The following is a 16,294-nucleotide window of genomic DNA, read 5'->3' as shown; positions in this document are numbered from 1 at the left end:
ATTGTGGAGTCTGTTTTCCGCACGTCAGCGGAAAGCGGCCCGCAGCTGGACCGCAGGGAAGTTTCCCCCGAGTCTTTCCCACGAGGATTTATTCGCTGTGCCCGAGACAAGGACCCACCACCCCCGGGTGCCGAGGCTCAGTGTCACGCTGCTCGTGCCCAGGGGAGAGGCATTCGGCCGTGGCTGGGGGCCGCTCAGTGGGCTGGGGCCTTGGTGAATTCCCGGTAGGTCAATTTTAAGCAACTGAGTTGGTATTTGCCCATGGCCACCTGGGACCATTAGCTATGGGCACAACTGGGCTACCTTAGAGCAGTTTCTGGGTAGGGGCAAAGAAAATGCAATAGCACTATTCCCTTCCCCTTGCCTTGCCTGAAGGCTGGGCCAGCTGGAAAGCTAACAGGCATACTGGCCGAGCACGGGCCGCTAGCAGCTGTCCCGATGCCACTACGGGACCTTAGGAACCTGTGCTGGTAAACGGTTCTAAGAAAGACCATGTCAGCTCCTAAAACTGATTCAAAAAGTCTTTTTTTTTCAGCACAGATAATGCCATCAACACAAATGAGCGGACAGAACACCCAATCCAGGGAAGAAAAATGAGCAGATTGCACATTTGTAAGCACATAGTACCACGAAATCTGCAATGTTAATATCCCTGTATTTAGAAATCTTTTCGTGCATGTCAAAACACAGCATAGGCACAAAGCTCTAAATACGACGCCACTCATACTGTATTCGGCCATGATACATGGATGGGAAAGGCTGTATTTTGTGGAGAGAACAGCGGTGTGAGCTGTGACAACAGCCTCAAGCTACCACGAGAAGAGAGCTGTGAGCACCATAGGGACACCACAGAACTGACTACATCCGGCTTGATGGCAGTTAAGCCAGAATGGTTTCCCAACAGTGCCAGGATGAAAACGATGCCGTCTTTCTCTCCCCACAAGCCACTGCTGAGTTTTGCACTTCGATGTCCCATTTCCCCAGGGGACCTAAAGGACCTACGACTGAAGCGAGTTACTGAGCACTCACGGAAGCCATTTCACATGCCACTTGCTACACAGCTCAGTACTTTACACCAATATTCTTCCTTCACCATTAACAGCAGCCAGACCTTCACCGAGCCCGGCCAGACAACAGGCCTAGTTAAACACGTTAGGTTCTGTTTCCTTCCATGCTTTCATCCCCATCTCCCTGCCCAGAGCTGGGGACGAAAGCATGGAGGGAAATGGAACCCAACACAAGATCACACATGCTGCTGAGCATTAGCAAGGGTTTCAAGGGAACAACTGGGACCATTTACACATTTAAACATTGTATTTCTTGCACAAACATTTTCTTCACTGACATTTTTGTCAAGGTAAAGGTGCTTTCATATACAGATCATGTAGTCCACCCAAACAGGGCAAATTCAGCAGCTATCTACTCTCAAGAGGGCAGAAATTAGACAAAGCAAGCCCAGCTTCCTTCAAAATCCTCCAAACTAGCTTCTGCCCTTGTCACACACCAATAACCAGTATTTTTTTCCTGAGCAGCATCACACAAGACCTGGCCCTGGCCAGAAAGTCAACGTTTCAGGAGCAGGTTTGCATGCAAGAAATCCAGCAGCAATGGCAGCGTGAGCTCTGTCCTCGGACCGGACCTGAGCCGCTTCCCATGGCGGCGTGCTGTTAAGGGCTCCTCCAACTCTCCCGCAGAGACCGTGCCGCCTTAGCCCCTGGACACTCGGGTGGATTGTTCCCGCTGTTGCAGCCGCCTGCATCAGGAGGAGAAAAGCGGAATGATGATATGGACGGGCTAACAAAACCACAGAGGTACACTCCCTGATGATACACTTCCTTTATTTTCATTTATTACACATCCTCACCTTGGTCAAACTGTGCACTTGGACCTCTGTGCTTCACAGATGAGACAACGTTAGTAAGGTTTCTTTTCCCCCCACTCATATTACCAGGATTCCTTCCCATCCCAATTGTTTTTCTCTTTTGTTCCTAGTAGCATTAAGCCATCACATCATGTGAATCTAAGTGCCAAACACACTCACATAGATGAAGGGCATGTGCAGCATTGATGCAGAGATTTCAGAGCCAGCAGTTGCCCTCTCTCCTCAAAAAAGAAACACCGGAGCCCAAAAGAAAAGACTAAGATGCAGTTTGCACCTGCGTGTTAACAGTATTGCCATGACACACTCGTGGCTAGCTGTAACTAACACCGAGTAAGAGAGGAGAGAGGCTGCGGTGCCTGGTGGTGCCTGCAGCCACAGGGAGAATCCCAGAGGGACAGGTACCCTCCCAGAGCACCTTGTTTCATTTCCTCTTCATTCTCCCCAACTTCTGGTCCCTCCAGAAGGTATAGTGCTTCTGCCCAGCCTCAGTGAGGAAAGAAGGGTGATCGTGAGAGTAAGAACCCTCAGGTAAGCACCACGAGTCTTGCCTTCAAGAGGGCGAGACAAACTCCAACACATACAGCACATCTCTGGAAGATGCTGAGCAACGAGAGGTAACAATACCCCAACAGAAAAAAGCAGGACAACAAACAAAACCACACAATTTGTTCTACGAGTTTTCTTTCAGACAAAGTGACTTACGGAACTGTCTATCTTTCAATGGGCAAGATGAGAAATTATTAAAACCACATTCAAAAGCCCCAGGTTAAAACAATCTGGAACGGTAAGATGCAATGCTAAGTGAAAGTGCAAATAGAGTGGCAGAGTTCAAACTTAGTACTTCAATATTAAGCCTACAAGTCAACCACCCATCCAGCACTTTTCCTAGGCCGCCTTCGCTCCCAGACTCCTATCTCATGCTTGGAGAGCACTGAGGCATCAACAGCTACGTTAAATTTGGATTGCATGACATAATTACTAAAAATTTTCCCTAACGCCAAGCTTGACAACCCCTGTAAATGCTCTTCTCCCTTCTTCCTAAGAAGTCGATTTTCTGTGATGTGCTTGACGGTGCTGTACGCACAACCCATTTTTTCCACTCCTCACGTGAAGGCAGCCAGTTTCTCCTTTTTGTTATTCTATCAGCTTGCTCAACACCCAACTTCATGAGCTGCTATGCCCACCACCTCAGCTCAGGAACACAGTTTACCTGCCACAGTATACGTAAAGCAAGCTGCATGCCGCCCTCAGTAAGAAGTCTGTCGTAGTTAGGTGTCCTAACAGAGAATGTCAACTCTGAAAGGATTTTCCCATTGCACCTCCCAGTTAGGGGGTTGATGAAACTATTCCTTTGAAAGACACCAGAAGGCTACACAGCAGAAATTAAAGCCTACCTTGTACAGGCAGGTGTGATCTTCTCCATAAGGCTAGTGCTCAACTCTAGGGAAGCTGGCTTCTGATGCATCAGGCATCAAGGTCCCCGACAGCTGTAGATTGGGAAAAAACACACAAAAAAAAAAGAGAAGGTGAATTTCCAAGTGTAGTATAACTAGAGAGAACAATCAGAAACCACCTTCTAGGGATATATGCAATGCCAACATCTAACTTGCAACAAATCCCTTCTTTGACCAAATCGGACTTCAAAAACGCTTCCCCCCTGCCTGCCCTGATACAGTCTGCCAAATCTCAACTGGAATCAAGGTAGCCAAAGTGACTGCCTGTGGAATTACTGACCTCTCAAACAACATCTCAACGTTACAGAGGAACTCATCTTTATTTAAGAGAGTTGAAAGTTTTCCCCTTCTCTCCCTATGCCCACCTCCTATGCTTTCACGCTCCCTACTGCACTCAGCCTCTCAACGTTTGAGACAATCAGAACAGTTCTCCTCAAAGCACGTTTTCCTCCTGGTCTCTCTTCAATTCTGGTACATCAGGCTTACTTCCACCTTGATCCAGCAACAATTCACATTGTCTGTCTCAGCAGTGAGAATCTACTATTTAGCTGACCTCAGAGACACAAATAGAGCCCCGTGTTTCATCCGTGACCCTTCCCTTTTCCCCCCAGCATAAGGCCTCAGCTCCTTTTACTTACACAGTTACATAACAGAGGCAAGTTCTGCTTCTCTGAAGAGTCACACTAGACATTTGTGGGTCATGCTCTTCAGGAAGTCCCCTGAACCAAACAAATACAGAGCAGCACAAACTAATCTATTGCTTTATTACCTGCTGTGAGGCCAGACTTGTGTTATGGCAGTCAATAGCAGCAAGGGAGGGTACACGGGACTCTGAAACTGTTTTATTTTCCCTTTTCAGAAATCTGGGATGCCATGCTGCAAAACACAACCAATGCATACACGTTAAGGAAGCAAGAACTGGCTGTTTTAACGCACACTGCCTCCTGCCACTCATTTAGTATCCAGCTTTTATTTAGAGGACATCAAAGCTCATACCTTCCACTCCTCTCAGTTCAGGGAGATGATTTAGTTCTGGCAAACGTACGTCCGTCTTGGAAAATTCCCATTTTTTCCTATTTGCCTGCAGGATGTTTTTTTCATTAGTAACCTGTAATCAAGGGTATAAGTACCAGTTCATGAAAACATAGAAGAACACAAAGCTATTTTCAATCTTAAAAATGCATCAACACAGCAGCGTTCTGCTATAGTTGGAACTTCCGCAAGAGTAAAAGAAAAGACTCTAATGTGTGTGAAGGAATCCATTCTGCTCAAGTGTCATTTGTACATTATAAACAACTGAAAAGCCACAGCAAAAACCCCTATCACCTAAGCGAGTCTGCTTTCAGAGAGATAAAATATAACATGTGGAGAATGGCTCAGATTACTTATCTGTAAAAAGGCAAACCTTCCTGCTGGCATGGGAAGAATACTGCCTAGGTAATGATTGCAGTGCAAAGCTTTCCATTTCACTTGTTTTTATTACCCACTTTCAAAGCATTGGTGACACGACTAAGGAAGTCCCCGACCATGTTAAATCCAAATCCTAAAATCTGCTTCAGCAGCACAGCACATACAGCCTACTTTTCCTAGCCAGGCAGGGGGCCATGGATATATTCCACGTCTCTCAGATATCCTGTGTCGGATTGCCCTCTCCATTTAAAATTTCCTTCTAACACAAGATATGTTTAATATAAGATACCTATTAGCAAAGGATAACAGATGACACACCCGTAGGAAAAAAGGGGTACAGAAAACAGTAGTTCTACTTGGGAGCTGTGGTGTAGGCTGCAACAGATGGGATTCTTGACAACAAAAACACATACTCCAGAGTTTATTTTTTGCTTTGCCAAGGGGGAAAGACAGATGACTTACCGACGTCAAGCTTACACTGTAATGGCTCCCTGGAGAATGCTTCTGTTGCTTTCGAAACGCGTTCAAGTATTTTTTACCCTTTTCATCGACTCTGTAATCAAAAATGCCCCAAACTTTATATTAACCGGGGTAACACGGTGGATATAAAACCAACAAATGCAAGACACCCAGAAACACTGTCATTAAATGCTTAGAAAGAAGGCTCAGGGGGAGAACATCCTTTGGGAGCTCAGTTAACAGAGAAGTTTGGTCCACAGGACAAGCTATGAGTCAAAGAAGGGCCAGTGTCACAGCAGCTGGGCAACTGTTGCTGTATGCCAAGTGCAGAAACACAGGGAGCCTATGAGGACACACACAGCTGCTCGAGGTGAAGCTGGGCTTTCTGATCTGCGTACCATCCTCCACCCAAGAGCTGTTCCCAGCCGCGTCCTGTCCCAAACCCGCATCTCGCCTTCCTGCACCATCACCCCGCACCTCTCTCAGGGCATTACAGTTCCTTGGCAACAGGGACGAGGGATACAATCTCTTCTAGCTCTGCTCCTGTTACCTGTAATTAAGGTTTCCAGGCACCGGACCCATTCCAACCATAGTGGGAGAAAAGTTCTGGTTGATGGGAGGGATAACTATGCCTGCATTCTTGGCATAGTCCAAGCTGCTGCTGGAATCTTTTAGGCTCGTTTGAGGGCTTATTTTAAATGGGTTGATTGCACTGTCGTAGAGGAAGCTCAGGTTGGAGGATCGGCCTGCTTTCTCTGCATCGGCTTTAGAGCGCTTCGCCTTTAGTAGCTTTGCATCTCTGCTCTTTGGGTCAATGCCAAAATCCTGTTTGGGAAGATAAGCAGCATCTTTCTCTTACAGTCGTCTTTAAAAAGTAACTTAGAGCAACGCATGTGGGGAAAAAAGCCTAAACCTGCATGATTCTGCAAGGATCTGATGGAGATGGTATTGTTTTTAGTAGAAAACCTCTAACTTGTCCAACAGGAGGAGACCCGTCGGGGTTCCAGTACCCCCTGTGAATAAGTCACTTGCACTTTAGAACGGGATTAGAAAAGATGGAGAAAGAACAGCTGTATCCCGTGTCACTTCCAAAGAAATGAGAGAGAACTGAGTCCAATTTCACCTCAAAGTCACCCTGAAGCCGCTACTCCTTATTATCTGATGGAAAACGAAATACATAATTTTGTAGACAGAGCTTTAACAAAGTTCAACAGCAGCATACAAGCACGTTTTCACAATTCAGCATGACTTATGCTTCCCAACTGATTCTCCCTTCAGCTCCGTATTTGCCAGTAACTGCATCGCCATGTAGTTTACCAGCTGCTTGCAGCCAGCCGAGCCAAGCACTAGAGCAAACGCGTAGCGGCCAAACAGCTAGCATCAAAGGCGCAGAAACTGTACCCAGCAGCCTGCAGGCTGTATTCCATGAGTGTCAGAGCTGTGGGGGTGCAGGCCTAACGTACTGTCTCGAATCGGGCAACAAGGTCTTCAGCGCTGTTGAGACTCAGTGGCCTCCAAAAGTGAGCTTCCCTGGCACATCACACTGACCTAGTCTTTTTAAAAAACATTAAATGGACATTACACTTATATTTTTGCTGTGAACTTAAACCGCTGCATATACTTATATAATGATTTTAGAACATGAAAAAAAAATACAAGTTTGGAAAATAGAGATGGACCAACCTGGAAACCAAGCATTTTTCCTTCTTCCAAAAGTTCACCTTTGTCCCTTTTGCTGATTTTTGATTTTTTTGGTAACTGGTGGTCTCTGGCATCTTTCTGAATCTTTAATTTAAGCTCCTGAGCAAATCTATATTTGATATAAGAAGGAAAAAAAAAAAGGGCTTCTGTTAATCTCAATATCATTGTCAACTGGTGTTCAGCATAGGGTCCTGTGGCCTTTGAAGCAATGAAACAAACTGCACCTTTTTAACGCATGAAGAGCCAGCCAAAAATGACGTATTCATTAAAATAAATAAAATCTTGCAAGCCCACGCTTTTCACATGATAGCAATAAAGGTGTTTGTATCCCGATTGGGTGTAGATGCAGACAGTGAATGCAGTCTAAGACTATACTACCCAATATGGTGTGACACTGGGTGCGCACACTGATTAATTAATGTCACGACAAGGTAATGAGGCAAAAATGCCGCTGCAACGTGTTCCCTTTCAACTGGTCTCCTATTTCCAAGAAGGCTAAAACCAAACAAAACCAAGACATTCAGCGGCTTCCAGCTCTGCAAACCCAGCACGCAACCTTCAAGGGCAACTGCTTAACTACCTTCTAATATTAGCCTGCTTTGAGCAGGAAATGAACTGTTTACCTTTCAGCAAATCCATCCTTGTTAAAGAAATCGCACTGCAAAAGTTCAGCACAGGATGGTCTTTTGTCTGGATCAATCTGCAAACACTTCTGTCAAATCAACATAAACATTAGGAGGCAAACACATTAGAAATGAAACAAAAGCTTTAGCGTTTCCAAGCGAAGTCAAGAAAGCAAGCTGCAAAACTCCCCCTTCCAGGGCCTCTTATATTGAGATGAGCCCAAGAGACACCACTACCAAAAAAGTTTAATGTTTGTTGGCTGCTTCCATTCCACTCACTAAGGTTCACAAAGACTCATCGCATAGGGAATACCTGTCGTACAAAGAGACCACTCCACTCTCAGTAAACCTCCCTTGGTTTCAGTCACATTTGTTTGGCTAAGGCTTTAGAATCTGTTTTGCTCATTAGGCATTTCAAATACAACCACGTGGTTTTTGGGTTGTTTTAGCTACCCAACATATCAGTTCTCCAGACTACTGTGTGAAAGCACAAAAGCACTCCCTGGAAGGATTTTCCACAATCTATTACACAGTTTTAGGCTTCCTAATGCCCACATACTAGACATGTAGCTCCAAGAGCAAGGGACGCGTTTGGATGCCATCCCATCCAAGACTACTTTGCTTGCAGTGACTCCACCAGCAGGTGGAGGGAGGGTTGGCAGAAAACACTATCCCCACAGCTCTGCTAGCAAATAAGGTGTAAGGGGCTGGGTATTATCTACAAAGCATCCACTTAGGTAGCACACAAAGGGCAAAGCTTGTTGGGAGACCTTTCAAAAGATCAATTGATGCAGTGAGGTCTATGGGGGATGTTTTCAAGACACAAGCCCTTTTTCACCTTTCAAACCTCCTTGGAAAACTTAATCAGTGGGGCACGATATGCTACAAATCCTCCCTGGAGGATATGCGGTGACCATGCGGGCTCTGAAGAGGACTGGCTTAGTCTCCCCGGTCACCCAGGATGGTAGTTGTCTCATCCTTGCAGTCCTCACCAGGCTACCAGCCCAAGTGGTTGCTCATTGCACAGGTAGTTGATAGAAAGCCACTCGAACAGTCCCAGCCCTTTCTGTAGGCTGTATTTGGCTCCCCAAGGCAAAAGACAAGTAAACAGGGAAACATTCATAATAAACCATCAGTTACTTACCTTGGCTAAATCTAGCACTGTAGCAGAGAGCTTGGGATATCGTTTGTCCAGAGATTCGGCCTCCTTCACTTCAGGCAACCTCATGCCAGCAAAGAGAGGATTTTTATAGAATAATTCTTGGTGTCTTGGAATTAAGTTACCTGGAATGACACAAAGCAACCATGTGGAAGAAATACAGAACAGTTCCATGACACATTTGAGAGGCGGAAATACTGGGTCAGCACTACTGTAAGGGCTACAGTCTGGGTCGCTCTCTTTCCACCTGTGGGCCACTAATTGATGCTGTACTTGCAAGCTCCTAGCTCGCCCTTTGTAAAAGGCACTAAGAGTACAAGCTCTCAGAAGCAGTTCAGCGCACAGCACAGCCTTTCTCCCCACACCCTCTTCCCCCCGTGAAAACGTGTTTGACTCCTTCATTACTAAGGAGACACTAGGAGCCCGACAGGCGACAGGCTGTTCTCACCCAGGCACTTGGTGATATGGTAGAGCTGGTCAATGTCTGAATCCCCAGGGAAGAGAGGCTCTCCTGTAAGCATTTCTGTTATCAGAGAGCCAATAGCCCACACATCCACAGCCCTGGAGAAAACAAACAAACACAAAACACCCCAGATCAGAACGGCTTCATTCATCTCTTAGATCTAAAGGCTGCGCCAGCCAGCGCACAGCACGTCTTCAGCAGGTTACAAGCCTCGAGGGCAGCTTTGCCCCCTAAGCAGCAGGATAGCTGTTTTCCAAGCTTACAGATGCTCTGATGAATGGCAAGGATTCAGCTCCTGAAGCAGGCAAATGCCAGCAGAAGCCTGACTGATGTAAAATCAGGTTCCAAATCCCAATGCTTTAAAAATACTAATACAACCTAACTCATTAGGAGAATCTTGCACTTTAGAGAGCACAAAGGTAAGCAGCTCCTCTTTTTGCAAGCATCTGCTCTTCAGGTACATTTACTGAAAATTAAGTCTAAATAATACAGGGAAATACATAAACCTGCACAATTGTACTAAGAGACCTGTGAATATCATGGTCTAAGTTCAGACCCGGTTTTGCGGCACTGGAGATCCCAGTAAGAAAAACCAAGACTCATTCGTCTCACCTCTTCCCTCCTGAAACGTCCTCCTAGAATTGTTTGGAGGGACTTTTCTGCCTTCCCTCCATGACTCCAACTGCACAGGAGGGAGGTCTATCATAGCCTCCCCCAAAACTAGCATCGGCAACTGAAAACCTCCTCTAGACATGGAATGCCAAGGGCTCAGCCTACTGGTCTCCTTGCCTTTTGAGCCAGGAAAGCCTAGCACTGGCAGTAGTTTGCTGCAGAGTGGGAGAGAGAAGTGGAAGGCTTTCACCTTTATAAGTGAATAACCAAGGAATGCTGGCCAGCACCCCTTTAACCTGTTTACCAAGCAATAGTCCCTTTGCCTCTCCCAAGAAACAGAGCATCCCACTGCCCCCCATACTCCCCATAGCCCTTCTGCAGCCTTGCCTGTCAGTCTCTTACTTGCCATACTTGGTATCTCCCACCAGCAGCTCTGGAGCTCTGTACCATCGGGTTGCCACGTAGTCTGTGTAAGGTTCCCCAGAAGCTGCTAAGGTACGGGCAAATCCAAAGTCACACAGTTTTACAACTCCCGACTGGGAGACTAGTATGTTCTCTGGCTTAATATCCCGATGTATTATCTGCACAGAGAAAAGCAAGTCAAGGCAAACAAATTCCCCATTTCTACATAGTAAACTGGCTGGGTCACCAAAAATAGTTCTCTCACATCCAGGTAGAAAATCGTATTTTTGCAGGCATGGGAAACATACAGACTCTGTAAAAGACAGCTACGTGCACACAGTCAGCGAACAAGTGCTGACCCAGATGCACAGGGAAACACAGAACCTCTAATTTTTCCACCCAGAAACATTTATTTTATATACCCCTCTGCATATGTTCTGCAAGTGCATTTACTATAGGTATTTCAACAGGCACAATTTGTCATGCTTGAAAATCTGGCCTTGACCACAAGTTTAAGAGCTGTAAGTATTGCAAGAGCCATGGGCATATCCTGCAGTTAAATGTGGAGAGTATTTCAGGAATTCTTAGGAGACTCTGTTTCCCAAACTTAAAAATATATAAACTAACACACTTGTGTCAATATATATAGTTACACAAGTAGGATTAAATCGGCAAACCTGTTAGTAATCAGTTAACTGAGAACAAAAACCTAGAAGTACTGAAGAGAAAAAGCAAGCCTACATATTTACATAGACACTATGACAATCAAACCTTGAACAGAGAGACTATCTCCCTCTGAAATATAAGCCAACCTACAATAAGGTGGCACCAAGTATTGGATCGCCAAGGACTTCTGGATCCTTCCTTTGAAACGCTCTCACAAATCAGCTGATCAATCAGAGACAGACTACTGGATTAGCTGAGTTCAAGCTCTGATATTTTATATGAAATTCAGTCCAGCCCTCCTGCCCTACCTACTCCTTTTTAGCCAAAGCTTTGTTTCTCTAAATTTTAATATATATTAAAAAATGTACGCTTCTGTACCTATTCATTCAAGGTTAACTGCAGAGCTGACTTCTTGTGCATACTTACATTATGACTGTGACAAAACTCTACTCCTCTCATAATCTGAAATAAGTATTTCCGAACCCTGCTGTAGTCTAGTCCGTTTGGAAACGCCTCAAGGTCATCAAGCACCGTGTGATCCACAAATTCAAACACCAGATACCACCGTTTCTTCTTTTTACACACTTCCAGCAGGTTCACGAGATTCTCATGCCTGAGTTGCTGTTATAAAACAGGAAATACTTTGTCAGAGCTTGACAGCATATAACGGGTGAACTGCAACCATATACTTTTAATGAAACCCAGCTGGTGCACTGCCCTGGAACGCTCATGGCACTCAACGCTCATTTATTCTTAAAATTAGCTCACTGATATTTTAGAATACATTTTGCAAATTTTGTTTTTAACATTATCTGGAGGACTTCCACCATATACGCAGACACCTGTTTTTGTAACCTAAAAGTAAATTAAATACTGACTAAGGACATTTCTTCTTAATGGGGATGCCCAAAATACACTGTTGTGCGTTGAAAAATCTCATACTTTCTGCTTCTCACAATACTCTCCTCATAGAAGAGGTGACACTAACTCATGCCCTGATCCTGACAAGCTTTAGAGCATGCTTATGTTCCACGTGAGAGAAATCTTGAGGAAGTCAAAAAAAATTCCAGAGGAGGGTGTTGACACGCGAGAGACAGCAGGCAGCTAACAGCATCTCCCACAAAGACTTCCCAAGGCAAAGGGAAATCCAGAGGTCCCCGAGCTAGCAGGAAAGACAAAGCAGGATGGTTTGTACTGGAAGGTTCAGCGTGCTGCCCAGTACGTCTCCAACCACCGCGGAAGAAGAACAGGGCATTTAGGCACAACTGGTGAGCTGCAGAGACTCCTTGCCTTTGCGGTTCCCGGGTTTTGCCTACAAACAGCTCAAGCAGCAGTAAATGCAGTTTGTTCCCGTAAGGTTGGCCTGTACCTGCGACTCAAACTCCTTTAGGAGACATTCTCATCAAGGTGACCAAGTAACACTGTGCTACCCTGTCTGCTCCCTCAGGGCACGGCACAAGGAGCTGCAACGCTAGCTACCCCTTCCAGACAGGATTCAAAAGATCGCTGAAGACAGCTTTTAAGGTCTTTCTTTTCTTTCAAGAAAACTTCTTTTTGCCTCTCCCAACAACCCAAAGCTGATTCACCTCTTTTCTCCCACGTTTCCAGGAAGTTTTACTCCTCTCCTCTGTCATTCTTTCCTTTAGGCTCTCAAAGTCTCTTGCATCCCCATTTAGAAGAAAAAAAAAAAAAGCAGCTGCAACACCTCTGTTCTACCTAGCTGCCAGTTCATCATCAACAAGTGTCTGTATCTTCATTTTTTCCAAGAAGACTGACAGAAGACTTTTCCTTTAAGCTCCTACCATATCCAAAGCATTTGTTGTCACTGCCAGGTTATACACATTTACAGTAACGAACATGTGCCAGAATATAAGCACATTCGATGGATAAAAAGCAAGTTCAGCATTCTTACCTATAACAGCATTAACAATTAAACAGCTTCTATAGAACTCTGTCAGTCGATCCAGAGTGAACACTGACAAGTCAAGGATTTGAAGAGTTTGTTTTGGTTGTTGTTTTTTTTTTTTTTTTTAACACAGTATTATGCAGTGGGGGAAGCTGAAGATCTTTTACAGAAAAAAAGACTGCAACTTAAATGAAAAGGAAAAAAAAAGCTGACGCATTTTCTAGTTACTTTGTCATCACATTCTGACCCACCTTGAAGCCACCTCCAATTTGTTACACGGGTTTATCACACACCACTTGAACAAAACAGACCATGCTACAATGTGTGGCTATTCATTAGCTTGGAGCCTAGCAGGGAAATATCCTTGGAGGCTGCCTGAAGGCAGCACTATAGCCCAGGGATCACCAGTCAACTTGCACCTAGGTCTGTCAAAGACCCAGGCTTCTTCAAAGGTCTGAAAAGTGAAGATTTTAAAAAAGATGATCAGTTAGAAGAAAAAAAAAAAAGCTCTTTTCTCAAGCGTAATTTCTTCAGAAGACACATTTTTCTTCTAACTGAGGCTTGAAGAGGTTTTGCTGTTTTCAGCCACAATTAAATTTCTGCCTGAACTCCGGAACAGGAGGACAAAAAATACATTATAAAGCAATAAAATTAGGTTCAAAGGGAGCATGCAAGTGAAGAAACCTCATAAAGATTAAACCTCTAGGTATTCATTTTAACTGTGAGAGGGCACACTTACTGAGCGATATATGGAAATGTTCCCCTGGCTAAGTTCCCATTTAGCCAGGAAAACAAGTTAATTCCCAGCACACCTGGGAGGCGGTACGTGCTTTGCCTCAGTAACTAAGCAAGCTCGGCCAACAGATCAGGTACAATCCAGACTCACACAGATCTGCTTTAAAAGAGTTTGAGGGGACAACGCTTGGAGCTGCTGGCTGCATCTCAAGCTCCAGTGCGTGCATTTCTATTAACTCTAAGGGTCCATAGCTCTCGCGGTAATGGCAGAGATCACTTTTTCCTTCACAGCACAGGGACTGTAAGTCTGGCAGACTTGTGGCAGCCAAGAAAAGAGGAGACAGGCTTGTATCCCCACCTCTAGAACACCCCGTGGCAGAGTAAAAGCCTAGATGCACTCCAACTGTAATAAGGCTTTCCTTCATTTCTTCACCGGAGACATCACCCGTGTCCCAATGCTTAGAACTACCACGTGTGCCCACGCACAGGGACAAGCATTCTTTCATGCATACCACCTGCGGGACGAGGGAAGAAGGAAAACGCTGCAAGTGCTGCTAGAGGTTACGGTGGCAAACGCAGGGGCTGAAGGTGGTCAAAAACGCAAGCAGAACAAATGATCTATGTGCTGGCAGGGAATGTCACCCTGCATCCTTGGCATCCTATTCACAAAGGAACGCAGCAGGAAAAAAAACTAACTGGCAGTGAAACAGTTTAGGAACCTGCAAAACCTTCTGTAGGAAGAACAAAGCCAAGACAGGAAGCAAAAATGATGTATAACAACACACTGAAGAGCAGACACACACAAAACCCCGTTTATCTAAAGCTCCTGGGTATTTTCCCAGACAAGAGTATCTACAGCCCATGAAGAGAAGTACCTTTAATAAACCAACCCACACAATAAGGCTACACCACGTAACACTGCTCAGAAGAAGCCAACAAGCTCAAGTACGACCGGACATTTAGGTGAGTATAAAGCATCCACGACTGATACCAGGCAAATCACGCATTCAAACAGCAAAGGACATTATACCAGCTGGCTTCAGCCTAGGGGCTAGCCATTGATGGATAAGGTTCAGGGAATTTGATACCCGTCCTCCTCCAGCCTCTCACTGGAAGTACAAGCCTGCCAGGAAAGTGCCATTAGTAACATAAAATGAAGTAAAACATTTGTAGAAGCAGATCTCGGGTAACACCGGCACCCGGTCTGGTTAAGCACACTGACACACATCCAGGTCACCACTCACCTGCAGGTTTTTAAAGTTCTGCGTTTCTTTAATTTTCAGCAATTTTACAGCAGCAAGGCACTTGAATTTGGCACGCAATAGGGGGGGATACAATTACTACTAGGAGGCAATAGAGACCTTGTGACTCCCTTCCTCATACCTTTTCCCGCTGAATACAGGGCACGTAAACAGACTAGGTTCTAATCAAGTCTGGTTTAGCCCGGCAAATCCAGCACAGCGCCCGGCCAAAGCAAAAAGCAGCTCTGGAAGGCTACAACTCAAATGCTCAGTGAATCTACCATGGCTTAGCTGCTCATGGAAATACAAACAGGACCCAAGCTAGTGTCTTTTGGTTTGGATTTGGTTATACTTTGTAAATCGTGGTCAGAAGCAACTGTGTTTCCCTTTCAAAAGTGACCCAGTGGCTTAAACCTACACCCATCCTATAACTTCACTGGATAAACACCACTCCTTAAAGGACTAGTAAGGAGTCTCAAGAAGCAGTTTCCTCCCAAGAACCTATCAACTCCCTTACAGGCAGCCTTCACCCACACCCACCAGTTCTAAACAGCTAGCACCTTTACTGCAAGAACAGCTGAGACCACAGACAGGAAGGTTACTATTCTGCTTGAAGGAGACATTTGCCTTTACCAAGGTATTTAAACACCTGAGTACGATTCTAAATACACTGTGAAGAGGCACCTTGAGCCCAGCACACACCACTGTTCTCCTTCCCCATGCTGAGCTGCATCCTTGCCCTCACCTGCAGCAGGGCAGGTTGCTAGAGTAGTAACTACAGGGAGCTTCAAAATGAAAAGGTCTCGCTCTGTATTAACCACTCCGGTGCAGTGGCTCATGGCAGATACTATACTGCGACACAAACATCTGCCAGCTGAAGGAGGAGATACAAATTTAAATACAAAGCCATCGGTTTGGTTCGACTTTCCTGGAAAACACAGGCCCACTCCCCTCAGTTGCCCTCACAGCCCCCTGCTCACCTTCAGCAGCTTGATTTCCCTCACGGCGATCTTCCTCACCACAGCATCGTCCTCACTTTCCAGAAACTTCTTCACCGCGACGATCTGCCCGCTCTCCTTGTTTCTGCACTTGGTCACCACCCCGTAACTGCCTTCCCCCACGAGGCCCAGCACCTGGTACTTCTCCATGGCCGCGGCTTTCCCCCTGCGGGAGCCCGAAGAAACTCCGTTAGGCCGCGGCCAAGGAGGGGTCGAAGGGACCGGAGCCTCACACCCCGCTGCTCGACGGCGGCAGGTCCAGCCCCAACGCACCGTCACCAGGGAAACAGGCGCCGTAAGGCGCGTCCGACCTGTCGCAACAGCCGCACGACACGGCCGGAAGAACGAGCGGACGTTGAGGGAGGACTGTCCGCCGCAACCGGCCCTACCGGCAAGCGGCAGCGGAAGAGGGAGCGCGGGGGCGGGGGGCGGGGAGCTGGCCACCGTGGGGAAAGCAGGGCGGGTGGTCCCGGAGGCCGGGCTCTTGAGGTACCACCTGTCCAGGTGCGGGGGGTGCGGCTCGTTACCGGTAGTCGTGTGCGGGCCGAGGCCCGTCCGGGAGGACGCAGGGAGGGGTTTATTC

At 46.1% G+C, this 16,294-nt stretch overlaps 1 protein-coding gene across 3 annotated transcripts; it reads right to left on the bottom strand.

Annotated features, from left to right (window-relative positions):
• Positions 1-3,309: 3,309 nt before the first annotated feature.
• Positions 3,310-15,929, bottom strand: CDKL2 (cyclin-dependent kinase-like 2 (CDC2-related kinase)). Of its 3 annotated transcripts, none has more exons than XM_010282052.1 (12): positions 15,694-15,929; positions 11,258-11,452; positions 10,166-10,344; positions 9,137-9,249; positions 8,674-8,813; positions 7,530-7,618; positions 6,889-7,015; positions 5,756-6,030; positions 5,209-5,299; positions 4,327-4,444; positions 4,106-4,212; positions 3,310-3,369 (listed from the first exon to the last, which is right to left on the bottom strand). In XM_010282052.1, the coding sequence occupies exons 1-12, from the start codon at positions 15,859-15,861 to the stop codon at positions 3,310-3,312; spliced, it is 1,662 nt and encodes a 553-aa protein (XP_010280354.1). In that variant the 5' UTR covers positions 15,862-15,929. The 3 variants fall into 3 exon arrangements, 2 of the variants coding, with proteins under 2 accessions (XP_010280354.1, XP_010280355.1); XM_010282053.1 differs by having other exon boundaries at positions 4,333-4,444; XR_737996.1 differs by lacking the exons at positions 3,310-3,369; positions 4,106-4,212; positions 4,327-4,444; positions 5,209-5,299; positions 5,756-6,030 and having other exon boundaries at positions 6,969-7,015; positions 8,670-8,813.
• Between the last annotated feature and the right edge of the window lie 365 nt (positions 15,930-16,294).

This window comes from Phaethon lepturus, unplaced genomic scaffold, assembly GCF_000687285.1.
Source record: "Phaethon lepturus isolate BGI_N335 unplaced genomic scaffold, ASM68728v1 scaffold34332, whole genome shotgun sequence".
NCBI lineage: Eukaryota > Metazoa > Chordata > Aves > Phaethontiformes > Phaethontidae > Phaethon > Phaethon lepturus.
Note: the sequence above shows the minus strand (reverse complement) of the source record. Positions and strands in the feature narration are given on the sequence as shown.

Coding starts and splice junctions, on each gene's coding strand:
- CDKL2 (XM_010282052.1), bottom strand. CDS start 15,861: ATGGAGAAGTACCAGGTGCTGGGCCTCGTGGGGGAAGGCAGTTACGGG. Junction 10,345..11,257: donor AGTTTTGTCACAGTCATAAT/GTAAGTATGCAC, acceptor TTCTCTGTGCAG/ATAATACATCGGGATATTAA. Junction 5,300..5,755: donor CCTGGAAACCTTAATTACAG/GTAACAGGAGCA, acceptor TTTTGATTACAG/AGTCGATGAAAAGGGTAAAA.